The sequence below is a fragment of the Chionomys nivalis genome, chromosome 6, assembly GCF_950005125.1.
Source record: "Chionomys nivalis chromosome 6, mChiNiv1.1, whole genome shotgun sequence".
In the NCBI taxonomy this organism is placed as follows: Eukaryota; Metazoa; Chordata; class Mammalia; order Rodentia; family Cricetidae; genus Chionomys; species Chionomys nivalis.
The window spans coordinates 36,359,592-36,374,235 of NC_080091.1; the positions used below are offsets into that span (position 1 = coordinate 36,359,592).

At 50.8% G+C, this 14,644-nt stretch overlaps 1 protein-coding gene and 1 non-coding gene across 5 annotated transcripts in view; both read right to left on the reverse strand.

Annotated features, from left to right (window-relative positions):
- Positions 1-600: 600 nt before the first annotated feature.
- Positions 601-14,644, reverse strand: part of Ap1b1 (adaptor related protein complex 1 subunit beta 1) — a 104,798-nt gene continuing 90,754 nt past the window's right edge. For all 4 annotated transcript variants that reach the window (XM_057773114.1, XM_057773116.1, XM_057773113.1 and 1 more), the window contains 6 exons: positions 5,782-5,927; positions 4,182-4,311; positions 3,836-3,920; positions 3,150-3,236; positions 2,907-3,061; positions 601-1,620 (listed from right to left, as the gene is read on the reverse strand). In XM_057773114.1, coding sequence (XP_057629097.1) covers positions 1,546-1,620; positions 2,907-3,061; positions 3,150-3,236; positions 3,836-3,920; positions 4,182-4,311; positions 5,782-5,927 — 678 coding nt within the window. In that variant the 3' untranslated portion in view covers positions 601-1,545. The remainder of the gene's footprint in view (positions 1,621-2,906; positions 3,062-3,149; positions 3,237-3,835; positions 3,921-4,181; positions 4,312-5,781; positions 5,928-14,644) is intronic.
- On the reverse strand, positions 5,294-5,387 carry LOC130876653 (small nucleolar RNA SNORD125). Its single transcript, XR_009057312.1, has one exon. It is a non-coding gene; the product is annotated as a small nucleolar RNA SNORD125 (small nucleolar RNA).

Consider the following 14,644-nt stretch of genomic DNA (forward strand, 5'->3'; position numbering starts at 1 on the left):
TGCTGAAGAAAGGGTGAGTAACTGTGGAACCCTGTTCAGCATGATGTGACTGACCATTACTGTCCTAAATTGCACAAGACCATCATAAGGTTGAATCCGCCAACATTACCTCATGGAAGCAGGCAACAGGAAGCTCCTCCCCTCACAAAGGGGAATAAGAGGTTAACAATGCTGAGGTGCTGTTATTCTTGGGTGGTAGAACTTCCTGCAAGGAGCACATATTCCTTGGGCTATTTGTTTCTTTGGTCTCTCGTAAGTGCTCTTCTGGGTGCTCTCTCCCTTGGGAGAAGACAGGCAACACTGCCCATCCTCCCCTGCTCCCCACCCCCAGTCATTCCCACTGCTTCAAGATAGCACAAAAGAGGAAACTGCAAGCCCTTTCCTGGAATAAAGCATACACAAAGTCTCCAGCATTAGCTAGGCAGGACTTAGCATCATGGCAGGAAGGTGGCAGGGTCACCAGCAGGCCACAGGAGGGTAGAATGAAGGGAAGGAGAATTAGGGCAGGGACCACAGTCAGGTGTATGGCTTCAGCCCAGGACTCTTGCCCAGAAGAGCCTTATGACCTGACATACTGGCCAGGGACACACTTGATGTCATCAATTTTATTCGTTTTCTCTCTTTGAAAATAAGAGTAAACATACAATATATAGTTTCTATTTATACGTATTAGATATAATTACTGCAGGGGTCAGACGCTATCCCCAGCCACCCAGAAGCAGTTTCTCAAGCTGGTCTTTCTTTGTGGAGGGAAAGAAGTGTGCATGACTGCCAAAAGCAGAATCTTTATTATCAAACAGCAGTGACAGGAAAACCTACCACTGTTAGACACGCTGAGACTGGGGTGCCAGACAACCCACGGGAGCCCCACACTGGAAGCATTTCCACTGCCACTTGTTCCACCTTTCGCCCTTTTTCTGTTCTAAGAGCCCTGGACTCACAGAGGGGACACCAAGGAATGTTTTGTAGGCAGTGACCATCCTCCAGGGCATGAGGGAACAGAACTCCAGACGGCTCTGGACCACGCAGGCAGTTACAGAGCACCAGCTGGTGTGCATGGGGTGGATGGTGTTGGCCCAGGCTACTCCTCTGGGCCCATCTCTGCCCATCACCACATCTGGCCCCACCAGAGTCCCAAGGCTGTGACAGAGCAATAATATTGGCACCCAGACTCTACCCAGAACAGGTTCAGTGGGGAGACAGGGCAGGGATCATGAGCTGGGACTCCAAGGGGAGTTCCATGCTCACCCCCAGGCAAAGGGAGAAGGAAGAGCACCCTGTGGCCTCCTGTCTAGCTTCTGCTGCTGTGCTGGCTCCGTTCCCTTTGATCCCACATCAGCAGCAATGGAAACCAGCCACTGGAGATTCACAGAGACCTCACTCCAGGAGGGGGCAGGGCCCTACTCTGGGCCCTCAGGATCAGAGAAGCCTCCTGAGTGGTCAGGAGCCCACCTGGCCTTTCCCCAAAGAAAGGAGGAGGTACTGCCACCCACAAGGGCTCCACGATAGGGCTGGCAGAAGGCTGGGGTGGATGCTGGAGGGACTTCAGTTCTTGAGGATAGTCTCGTAGGCCTGGTACACATGCTGGGACACCTCTGGAGCTCGGCACTTCAAGGACAGCTGCAGAAAAAGGAGGGCAGGGAGAGAACTTATTCCTGGGGCTCTTCAGTAAAAGGATGGGAGAGAGAACGGGCACCAGATGGAAAAGTGAGCTTGTGTATGTGTGTGCATGCATGGCAGGGTGGCAGCTCAGAGCAAGACAGATGTGAGCTAAGGCAGAGGGGGTGGCCATCACAGTCAGCTGGGTGGGAACCAAATATACTTGCAGCCTCCACACCTGCTGTCAGTTCTGCCACCAGAGCCACTGTCAGGCATGATTCACGAGCTGTCGGGAGTACCCAGATCCCACCCCCCATTCTGGACCTCCAACCACTGGAGGTCTAGATCAGAAGCGATTCTGACAGGCAATCCTGGTGGGCAGGGTTAACAGAGAGCAGGTCTCTGCTGGGGACTGCAAGGTGTGTGGGGCTTGCTCTGGCTCCTGCACAGGAAGCAGGTTTATGCAAAAGCACCTCAGTACTGGTTGAGGTCTTAGTCTTGAGACTCTGGGCAGAGGGGATGGAAGCCAGCCAGCCCACCCTTCCACTTGAGAGCATCAGATCTGTCTGAGGCTGCAATTAGGAAGGAGTGGCAAGTAGAATTCTGTAATTCAGCAGCAGTAGCCACAGAGGGGTCCGTGGGTCTCCTTTAAAGGGCTCCACATGCCATGCACATGGAAGTGGTTGGAAAGTCCCGGTATCGGTGGCCACCATGCACATCTGCTGGGCCTTGGGAGCATAGCATTATGTTTAAGCAAGGCCAAGTTACAGAGGGAAGCAGAATGTACTGGAGTCAGACCAGGAGATGAGGCATGCGCAATATTGCTAGGAAGGATGGAGGTGGGGCAGAAGAAGAGAGAAGCAATCTGCTAACCTCCAAGTCCTGTACCATGGCACCAGCAGAGAAGGTGGACATGCAGCAATCAAGAGGAAGATGTAAATTACCACCACCTCAGCTAAGGTCACAGCCCACGCACCAGCACCAAGGTCACCAAGATTGGGAGGTAGTGTCTACAGGGCCACACCTACCAGGCAAGGCTGCCTGGGGGAAGCAAAGCCTTGACTCTGGGCCTGGGAACAGCAGTGGGGTTTACAGAATACCCAGACCACCCTGAAGGTGTCCTCTGAGAGCTTTGACTTAAGGTCAGAAGTATGAGCTGCTGAGAATCAGTGTGCCCTCGCCAGGCACTCAGGCACCCATACGGCAGCAGGGCAAGTTCAAAGAACCAACTTTCACAGCAGACTCAAAAAGACCTTGGCACAGTGACGCCCATCACTGCCAGGGTAGGGAGGTCCAGGGGCTCTCACCGTGAAGTTGGGGTTGCCTGGTTGGATGCGTAGCTCTGCCAGCACCCAGATGCCGTTGGTCAACTTCAGAGACTGGTAGAGCATGTCCTGGCCCTCCACATTCCTCTTGGCCACGGTGAAGATGTTACTGCTTTGCAGCTTGTTGCTTGCAGCCTCTGCAGGATCAGATGGCCATGGGAGGCCCACACTCAGTGGGTACAGGGGAGAGGATGACTGGAATGAGGGGGGCAGGGGAGGCCTCACCTGTGTTGAGTGGGCAGTCTCTGATTTGGAACTGTGCTTCATTCTCATTGGGAATGTCTTTCCATGTGGCCAGGAACATCTGCCGGTCTGCAGGGGAGGAGGGTAGGGTGAGAGATGGACCCTGATAAACTGTGGCCCCAGCATCACATGATAGGAAATGGGTCTGGTCTCCAACGTGTCACCTGGAAGCTGAGTGAAGGCACTGGCTCCTCCACAGTTCTATATGCTTCAGCTCAAAGGACACAGGCCTGTTCTCGAATGCCTTCTGCTTCCTGCCTCTCCTCTCCCTTACCCTACATCTAACCGCATCTTCTTCCCCCTCTGTGCAGCCTACTCTTTAGACATGGCTCTGTGGCAAGGATGAGGAGGTGCCACACAGCCCAGGCTGGCCTTCCCTGCAGTCTTAATTCTTAGGGTTCTGGCCTCAGCACTGAGGAGATAGACACCAGGTATGCTGACCGACCTGGTTCTCTGCAGCCCATGGGACAAGCTGAAAGATGAGCAGCAGGGCTCACAAGTGAGGTGGCACAGGCCACCTGTAAGTCAGAGACGGGGCCCCTAGGATCTGCTGAAGAGTCCACCATCAAGGCAAAGCTGTCTTGTTAATCCTTATTGCAAGCACTAGCCTTCCCAGGTTCCCTGGCTGCAGTCCTTTGCACAAATCCCCAGGGCCCTTTCCAACTCACCCATCTTCCCATCCTCCACAAAGAGGACATGCAGTGGGTACAAGGTGCTGAAGTAGAAGACATCAATGTTGTTCTTCACAGCCACCTAGGCATGAGGGTCCCCAGTCAGTCCCCAAGGCTTGATACCCTGATTCCTGGGCTTATACCACCTCTGAGGCCCCAAGTAGGGTGTCCTAACAGGCTTTCTCATAGAACCATCCCTTGTAGCCATGCCCTTTGTCCCCTAGCCCAGGTTCCATCTGCGTCCAAGAGCACAATTCTCTATCAGGCCTTTTACAGATATGGCTAGCAACCATCCCAGGACCTAACTGAGCAGAAGCAGGGTGCTGGCCCTGCGGGGACACACCTGAAGGTTGTTCAGAGGCTCCATCTTCATGACTGAGCCCACTGTGTTGAGAGGCAGGGAGAGCTCCACAGTCTGGTTGGGACTGAGTGGGGCGTGTACTTGGAGTGGTGCAGCAGGAGCCAAGCCAAAGCTGAAGGAAGAGAGAAGCCCCCACAGGGGTGGTAGGGGAGCGGGTGCTGACATGGAATAGGTTGGCTCTGGAGTGGGGAGAGAGGTGATGGGCAAAGAGCTCCTTCATCAAGTAAGCTTTTCCCAAGCTCATGATCACCCCTTGTCCACTGGCCATGTGGACAGGAGGTAAGAATCTGGGGTTAGTACTACACACCCTAGTCTGGTTAAGGCAGGGTAATCTCTGCTGTCATTTCTCTCTGTGCTGGATCCTGATAGGTCAAGGTGACATATCCCTACCCCTTCCTTAAGGATCTTACACAATACCAGTGGCCTGGACTTCCCGCTTCTTGATGGAAAACTCTTGACAGCCTAGGTATTTATTACTAAGACTCCTAACTTAAGAGGGATCTGACCACCCCCAGCAACGACCAGATTTCACTATCTGACCTAGAAATGGCCATGCTACACAACTGCCACAGGTTCAGGAAAGCCCAGCCTGTCTCTGTGAATGAACTAGGAAGATTGCTTCAATAGCGCACAAACTTCTGGGGCAAGTCACAGTGGTACGGAGGGGAGCACTCAGCATGTCCAGGGCAACATATGGCAATAGGCCAATTTCTATACTGGCAAAGTCCCAATTCCTTCTTCCTGATGAGGACACTGAACCTAAATGAAGGACTGGCTCACACCCATCTCTCGGCTCCTATGTGGTGAATGCACTGCTGAGAAATTACACTATCCTCTCTACTCAGGCTTGCCTAGAATCCAGAGGGAACGCAGACCTGTGTGGTGGCTCTGTACTCCAGGCTCTGTGGGAGTGACTCCGATGTCAGCTCTGTGACCTGGGGCATAAGGAGGAGTCTGCCCTGCTGGACTATCAGGCAGCTCTATGGAGACCATCACTCTATAGCCCATGGCCATGGCATAAAAGGAAGTGTTCGATGCAGAGGGTTTATCAGCAGTCATGCACCTACAGCCTCTAGAGTCCCGTGAGGGAAAGAGGCAGAGCTGCCCCTTCAGTCAACTTCTTAGAGGCTCAGTTTGCTCATCACTGGAGTGATTCAGGAAGAGGGATCAAGAGGGGCTGCCAAGGTTCCGAGAGCCTGACCTTGGCGGCTCACAGTGCTAGAAGGCATGTTTTCTCACCAACACACAGCACAGAAGTATGGGGGACAGAGGGCAACGAGGAGCCAGGAGCACCCAGAGTCTTTATCTGATCTTTCGCTTTCAGGGGTGGCTGACTGCCTGGCAGGCCCACTACCCACCCACTTTCTCAGAATTGCTCCCTCACACAAAAGTGACTCAGGCCTGGGAGGAGAGGCAGGTGGGAGATACAGGGCGCTTCCAGTCGTGGGATGCTAGCTTGGAGCTGTGATTTCTGACACAAAACTGTTCTTTGGGCAGTGGAGGAGAGTAAGTTAGGGGAGATGACCTTTCTACTCCGTCTGGTGCTTTGGAAAGTGACTGCTGAGTTTGGGCAGGGGCTCACCTGTTACGATTGAACTGGATGGCAAAATCTGTCATGACCTGCAGGGCCTTGTTAGTCAGCTGCAGGTCCATGGAGATGGAGCCAACCTGACGGGTGAAGGTGCCGGAGATCTCCAGGCCCTTGGCCTTCATGGCAGGCAGCCAGACCTGTAGGGAAGAAGATGGGAGAGGCCGTGTGACTCTTCCCCACCCCAAAATCATAGCTGGCCTCTGAGACCCTTTCTCTCCTTCCTAAGGACCTTCTGATCAACCTGCCTCCATCACCATAAATATGTGATGATAAATAAGCTAGTCCTGTATCCCACCCAGGGCCAGCACCATAGCACAGCTATGTATCAGAGTAGTGGAGGACAGGCAGGACATCTTCAGAGGTAATAAAAGGCAATACCAAGAAAGACTGAAGAAAGATGAGGAGACAGGTGAGCCTTGCCAGTGCCATGACAAGCCAAGGTCAGAGCTGAGTATCCAACAGCATTCTGGATCCTGGCCACAGCCTGACCTCTACGTGGCTGTTACAGACTGTCCTTTCATGCAGGAGATATGGCTGGTCTTCCACTGAAAAAAACTGGCTGGATCACAGGTAGCACCAATGAAGCTCTGGCCCGCCAGTGTCCTGGGTGTCCTTAGCAGGCTCAGGAGTGGAATGTCTGCATCAGGACCTCCCCCACTGCTCGCAAGGAGCTCTTTAAGGAAAGGGCTTTGCTGCTCTGTCTACACCTGTCTCAGAGCCTAGTGTGGTGCTGCTGTGTACGGGGCACTTACCAAGTAAATGGCAGGAATCAACCCTGCCTGTGAAGGACAACCACGAGTGTCCTTCGGATGTGCAGGGGCCGCTCAGGCCCCTTGATAACAGAAGGCTACAGTTCTAGCAGACAGCTTCCACACTGCCCCAGTGTACATGGCCCTCAGGCTATAGATGCATAGCTACATCTGCCCTCGGAGCTTCCACTTCTCAAGGTACCATAGTTTCACCCAGGTGGCTGCCCAGATCTCTTTCCTCTTTTTCACAGCAGCTGGAATTATCTTGTAAAATGCAAACATGGTCAGGAACCCCTGGAAAACCCTTTCCCACCTTGCACTGGTATTCATAGTCTGGGTTCCTCTTCCAGGCTTATCTTGTTCCTCCTCCCCAAGACGTCTCACTTGCTGTCCATTGGAAAGCACTTCTCTGTCCCCACCTCACCTGGCAGGCTCTGAGCACCTTGTGTCCCCTGGGACAGAAACCATCAGCACTGAGTCCCCAGCCAAGGCGTGAGGTGTAAGAGCACTCAGAAAGCTGTGAAGCCTACCCTAGGCTTGGCGCCCACAGCCCAGGCACTGTTACTCTGTATCAGCAGGCCTCTTGTGCTTGCAGAATTGGTCCTCGTCAATGTGGACTCAGAGTCTTGAGAAAGTCTAACAGAATTAAATCTCACTGGCTGGCTGAATCCCTCAAAGAAGCTAATCCATGCAGGACCAACCTGAAGTTTTCATATACAGGAGCTCCGTGTGTAGGGCACACACTTATCTACGAAAGGTGTGTGTGTGGGGGTCTTGTACAAGGACAAACAAGCCCAGCAGCAATAGTGTTATAAAGGAAGTACAGACCACCTGCTACTGTTTGTGAAGGGAGCAGTGACTAAGGAGATGGAAGTCCTGTCCTGTGGCAAGCACTCTTTGTCCAGGAGCCTGCCTGACTTCTAACCCAGCCCTCTCAACTCCTATCACCAGCGCTAAGTGTGAGCAGGTACATCATCTCTACCTGACTAGCAGTGATGTCATCAGTTAAAATCGATATACACATACAGCTACGTAGTGGTGCACGCCTTTAATCCCAACACTTAGGAGGCAGAGGCAGGTGGAACTCTAGAGGCTGAGGCCAACCGGGTTTACAGAGTGAGTTCCAGGACAGCCAGGGCTGCACAGAGAAACCCTGTCTCAAAAAACAAAAAATAAAAAAATAACCGGGTGGCTCATGCCATTAATTCCAGCACTCGGGAGGCAGAGACAGGTAGATCTCAGTGAGTTTGAGGTCAACCTGGACTACAGAGTGAGGTTCAGGACAACCAGGGGTACACAGAGAAACCCTGTCTTAAAAAAAAAAAACCCAAAAAACAAAAACAAACAAACAAACAAAAACCCAAAAAACCTTTACACATGTGGAAGACTAGCCAGCTCATGCTTCTCATTTTTGATTGCTGAGTATCCAGCGAGTACCAGATTGCAGGACTCTGTCCTGTGACATCAGTAGCTTTTATTTTGAGATCTTCTTGCCTTTTAATGCTGGGATTAGAGATGGGTACCACTATGCTGTTGTGGAAATTACTTTAACTATGTAAAGATGTGTTACATTTGTTTATGCTGCATTTGCTCAATGATGTAAGGATGTGTGTTTAATTATGTAAAGATGTGTTGTATTTGTTTCACCTTACCAGCCTAAGACACCTGATTGGTCTATTAAAAAGCTGAATAACCAATAGCTAGGCAGGAGAGGGATAGGTGGGCCTGGCGGGCAGACAGATTAAGCAGGAGGAGAAATCTAGGCAAAAGAGAGGAGAGAAGAATGAGAAAGAGAGGGACACACTCGGGGCCAGAAGCCAGGCAGCTGCCAGCCAGCCATGAGTAGCAGTGAAATGAAGATATGCAGAAGGAGCAGGGCAGTGGCGGCGCATGCCTTTAATCCCAGCACTCGGGAAGCAGAGGCAGGAGAATCTCCGTGAGTTCGAGGCCAGCCTGGTCTACAAGAGCTAGTTCCAGGACAGGCACCAAAAACTCCAAAGAAACCCTGTCTCGAAAATCAAAAAGATATGCAGAAGGAAAGAAAAGTAAAGAGTCCCAAGGCAAAAGCGTAGATAAAGAGAAACAGGTTAAGTTATAAGAGCTAGTGGGACAAATGTAAGGCCAAACATTCATAACTAATAAGAAATCTCTGTGTCATGATTTGGGAGCTGGTTGATGGCCCAAAAGAAAAGGCCTGCTACACTATGTCCTACCAATCAATTCTTTTTTTTTTTAAAGATTTTTATTTATTATGTATATAGGTTTCTTCCTTCATGTATCTTGCAGTACAGAAGAGGACACCAGATCATATTACAGATGGTTGTGAGCCACCATGTGGTTGCTGGGAATTGAACTCAGGACCTCTGGAAGAGCAGCCAGTGCTCTATTCCTCTGAGCCATCTCTCCAGCCACCCTACCAATCAATTCTTATTTATTTATTTTTGTTTTTTTATTTTTTGGGGGAGACAGGGTTTCACTAAATAGTCCTGGCTGTCCTTGAGCTCAGAGATCTGCCTGCCTCTGCCTCCTGAGAGCTGGGATTAAACATGTGCCCCACCACCACCGCTACCTGGCTTTGATCAATTTTTTAAAAAATAGTTTTCTTGATATTTATTTCATGTGTGTGTATATGCACAGATGGCGTGATGTGCATGCATGTGGAGGTCAAAGGAGAACTTGTAAAAGTTAGTTCTTTCCTTCTGCCAGGTGGGGCCCAGAGACTGAACTCAAGTCACCAGGCTTGGTGGTAGGCAATTTTACCCTCTGAGCAATCTCACTGGCCCCAGTGAGCAGGTTTGTTTGTTTTTGATTTCACATAGCTGAGGCTGGCCTTGAACTCCTGATCTTCTTGCCTCTACCTCCCATGAATGGCTATTGTTAGGCTTTTAATGGGTATGGTTTGGCCTGGCGCTTGGTGGCAACAATCTGTGTAGCAGGCAACTAAATGTGGTATTCTGTATTCTCTGGTCCTGCTGACTGTGACTTGTGACCTTAGAGAATATATAGCTAGGCATGGTAGCTCATGTCTACAATCCTACAATCCTAGCCCTCTTGAGACCGAGACAGGAGAACTGCCACAAGATCAAGGCCAGCATGGGACTTCATAATGAGACCCTGGCTCAAAAAGGGAAGGCATACAAATGTTCTCACTTTGTAGCACAGTGACAGAGAAGTTGAAGATAAGGTTACAGTGTCACTGCCCCGCATTTAATGCCAGATTCTGTCACTTACCAGCTATGTGGCCACAGGCAAACACTCAAGTTTCTCAACCATAAAATGAATAACAGTAACATATGGCTGTAGGAGGACCCAGTGGGCTGCTGCTGTAGAAGGCTGGTGCGTGCCTGGCATCAAGCCTGCAACTGCAGGCGGCAGAGCTGCTGTCATGTGGACTTCTCGGCTGAGGCTGTGAGAGGCCTGCCTGGGGCCCTGGCCGTCACTTCTGTAGACGAGGCCAGGTCAGGGAAGCACAGGTGCTGCTTACACCCTCCTCACCAAAGACCTCTATGGGTGGGCCTTGAAGCTCTCGAGGTGGGAACCTCAGAAAAGGAAGGTTCAGCAGATATGGCCTCTGACCTGTGTTGTTAAAGGATTAGGCCATATATGTCTTTGTGGAGCTTCTCTGACACAGGTTAACATGACCCCCACTGTGTTCTCAGGCACAAACACTTACAGGCTAAACTTAGTTGTTTTCACTGACCCTCCAACGGCTCCATCTCAGGACCTATTACACGGCTGCTCACATCAGTGTAGAGAGCCTTGTAGAGAGCTGCGTGGAGTCGCACCTGATGGTGCTGGCTCCCGCCCTCCATGATCCCGAAAGCGAGTGCTCTCTGTGATAATCAACTCCTATGGCTAAAGCCTGACTTATGCTATTATCACGCAATGATTGTCAGCTGCTTGCATATGCGTGGACCTATGAGCAGTGCCCACCTGGCAATCCAGGATTGGTAGCCCATGCCTACTTAAGGGCTGGGAGAGGTTTGCCCAGGGAGAGAGGAAGGAGAGAGAGAGATTTTACAATTGTCAAAAGGTCCTGAAATAAAACTGCAGTGAGAAGAGCTCCGGTGGTCGCATCATCCTTGCTGGACAAGGGGGGACGCGACAGTTGGTGGCCCGTACGGGGATCCTCCAAACCTCTCTCCGTGGAGCCCAGAACTTGCTGCAGTCAGGGGGTGCACCGGATAATCCTCAGGTAAAGACTGGGGATCCGCGAAAAAAGCGGGTTTTCCGCTCTCGCCGGTAGAAGGGAGAGTGGGGGTAATGAGAGCTGCGACTATAGCAGACGGATCAAAGTGAGAGCCACAACCAAAGTGGACGGTTTAAAATGAAAATAAAAGAATGGGATTTTAGAATGGGCGCTTCAACATCACACCTGATTTTTCTGGCTCTTAATGAGCTGTTAAGGAGCGCATTGGAAAGGTTTTTGACTAAACGTGACACAATTGCTCCTTGGTTTGCCGTCTCTGGCAATCTTAACGTGTCATCCTGGGACAAGCTTGGTAGAGATCTGAATTTTGCTGCAGAACAAGGTACGCTAAGGAAGAGAGTTAGATTCATGTGGTTTGAATTACCGAGACCTCCTGAGTTTGCAGTGGAGTGAGCAGCTGTGGCTCCAAGGCCAAGCAGCGCTGAGGGTCTGCGAAGCTGCAAACACCCAGGACCTGCCTTGAGGACCAACAAGGCCAGAACGCTAGGCCACTCCCAGCGTGTGCCTCAGGGCATAGAAGCGCAGCACAACCAGGGCTGTTCTGTGCTGCCACACCTCCACCTTCCAGCTTGGTGGGGAGGTAGAGTCTCCGCCTCTCCCCAGTCGCTGCCGTGACCTGCGTCCGAGCGCGGCTGGAAAATGGCAGTAAATTGCAGTAAATACCCTTAAGAATGCAACGTCCCCGCTCAGCAGGAAGTAGCCAGAGATTGACAACGTCCAAATTCCCTATAAGATAATTTAAGCGGGATTCTTTCAGAGCAGCAAGCCTGCTTCCCTGAGTTCCGCTCCACTCCATGCACCAGTCTGGACCCAGAACGAATGCAGCTGGGGCAGAAAGGCAGCTGGAGCAGAGCTTTGCTAGGTGGCTGTGGTGGAAGGCACATTGCCTCAGCAGTTGGTGCCTAGCCTGGCGGATGCCACAGCAGTGCTAAGAGTATCAGCAAACGCAACAACAAGTGCTGGAGCTGAGACAAGCTGGAGCACAGACCCCACAGGGCTGCCCGAGAACACAGCATAGCTGCAGGGCAAGGAAAAGGCAATGGCAGTGTTAGGCTCTGCACGCCGCTGAAGAGTCTGCGACAGAGCGAATTTAAATCAAGAGACTGCCCTATTGTAAGAGCAGGTACCTGTGTGTACTGTTTTAGCCAAAGGGTTGGTAGAATACCATAGCCCAAATGGGAGGTTGGTCTAATGGTGATTAGGAACCCTACTGCTGGCAATCTCAACACCTGTTGTCATGGGCGTTTATCTTTAAATCCTGTGTAAGATCAGACAACCCATGAGAATACAGCATATGGTCACTTAGCAGAAGCAGGATCAGCTGAGCTGCTAGGGAAGCCAAAGAGGTGCACGAGGAGAAGGTGTCATCCATGCACTCAGCTGACAAGAATGAATGTGCCACGGGGGTATGGCAGCTGGGGTATGTTGAGAGGCAAGTCCATACCCTAGTCTGTCAGACATTTCTATCCATCCAGGGCTGTGTGTGACCAGCATTCAGTATGAAACATTAACCCATGCAGCTAATCTGTCTAAAGAATTGTCTAGATATCTTTTAGGTAATTGGTCTGGTGAATTCGAAAACAACTGGAAAAGCTTTGGATGACGATTGCAACTGTGAACTCCACACGCATGGATACCAGCCTGGCAGAAGGACTATCCTCCTGGATCACTCCATGGATCATCTGAAGGAGTGGGCGGGAGTAGGAGCCCTAACAGGCTTAATGGTGCTTGCCTCCCTGGTATGCCTGTGGTGCATTTGTCACATAAGGGTTTCACAGCATCGCAATGCAGTTATGATAATTCAGGCCTTTGAAGCAGGCCATTGAAGCAGGACAGTCTCCCCAAGTTTGGCTATCTACCTTAAAAGAGATAGAAGCGAGCACAGGATGCGAGGCTTGCGCACTGCACTTGAGGTAAGCATACATCAGCCTCAAGAAGAGCAAGTCTGATTGCATGTGGGTGGGTGTCTAGCTCCCACCTCTGTAAAAAGACACCGGACAGGTCTAGTGTTCTCTGGGTGGATGACACCTGGACAGACACTAGTACATGTTCCATTTTTAACAGAGATCCGACCTCTACTCTTACCTGTTGCTTTTCAAAACAAAAAGGGGGAACTGTAGAGAGCCGTGTAGAGAGCTGCGTGGAGTCGCACCTGATGGTGCTGGCTCCCGCCCTCCACGATCCCGAAAGCGAGTGCTCTCTGTGATAATCAACTCCTATGGCTAAAGCCTGACTTATGCTATTATCACGCAATGATTGTCAGCTGCTTGCATATGCGTGGACCTATGAGCAGTGCCCACCTGGCAATCCAGGATTGGTAGCCCATGCCTACTTAAGGGCTGGGAGAGGTTTGCCCAGGGAGAGAGGAAGGAGAGAGGAAAGGAGAGAGAGGAGAGAGAGAGATTTTACAATTGTCAAAAGGTCCTGAAATAAAACTGCAGTGAGAAGAGCTCCGGTGGTCGCATCATCCTTGCTGGACAAGGGGGGACGAGACACATCAGAGCAGCCCTAGCCCCTTCAATATCCTACTACTCCTACTGCTGAGAAAGTCCTCATGTTACAGTCTGTGTGCTCCCAAAACTGCTGTTGTTGTCTAGGCTCAGAGGAACACCCCATAATCTCCTTTGGGCTCTGTGCGACTCCACTCATGCCTTCCTTAGGGCCAAAGCTCAAATCAAACCATTTCATCATTCAGTTTAGGACTCTCCAATGGCTATCACTGAGCCTGTATCATGAGCAAGACTTAGTCTGGCTTAGCTTTCTACCTCAAAACTCTCTAGTCTAGCAAAATGTCTTGGTGGGTGATGATACCCTCAGGAGCACACTGGGTGCTGTGGGCCATGATCCAGGAAGCATGAAGAGGTTAGGTGGGTGAGGTACTATGTTTTAGGGACTGGAACATTCTGCCGTGGGACAACTCCAACTCTTCCACATCCTTGGAGAGTTCTCTGCATACTTCACATACATAGAAATAAACAGAAGTTCCCAAGCCTGTTTTGTGTGTTTCTTTTTCTTTTAAACAGGGCCTCACGATATAGTCCTAGGTGGTCTGGCACTCACAGGGATATGCCTGTCTCTGCCACCAAAGTGCTGGAATTAAAGGCATGTGCCACTATGCCTGGTGACACTGAATTCCTGATCCTCCTGCCTCTACTTCCCAAGTGCTGCAATTGTAGGTTTACATCAGAACACCTGGCACCTCTTCCGTTAAGAACTTTAGAGTCAGTTGCCTGTTCAGAAATTAAGAGTGCCAGGACGGGCGGTGGTGGCGCACGCCTTTAATCCCAGCACTCGGGAGGCAGAGGCAGGTGGATCTCTGTGAGTTCGAGACCAGCCTGGTCTACAAGAGCTAGTTCCAGGACAGGCTCCAAAACCACAGAGAAACCCTGTCTCGAAAAACTTAAAAAAAAAAAAAGTGCCACCAGCCACGCCATCATGCTAAACTACTAATGCTACCCATGCCTGTCATGTCACAATGACAACACACTGGCATGTCTTCTAGGGCAGATTTCCTTCCTTTTGTCTTCTTCATATACTGATGGAGACATGTAGTTATTTTTTAATTTCCATTTCAATTTCTATCCTGTGTAGAACCATCAGTTCCCTTTAGAGACAAGAAGTTCTGTGTCCAAGACATTGAATCTAACAGTACAGAGAACTGGTACTCTGACAAGACCAGGTATTCCCTCCTCTCCAGGCTTTCTCACAGGTGCACTCCCCATCTTTGCTCAACAAATCTGACTGTCAACTGGACAAGGCATTGCTGTCCTAGACAGGCCAAAGCAGAGCTGTCAGAACGTGAGGCCATGGCTAGAGCACAGTAAGAATGAAAGACTGGTAACAGCCTCATAGCCCAACCCCCGGGCTGTGGGAGGCCTTACCAATCCCAGTTCAG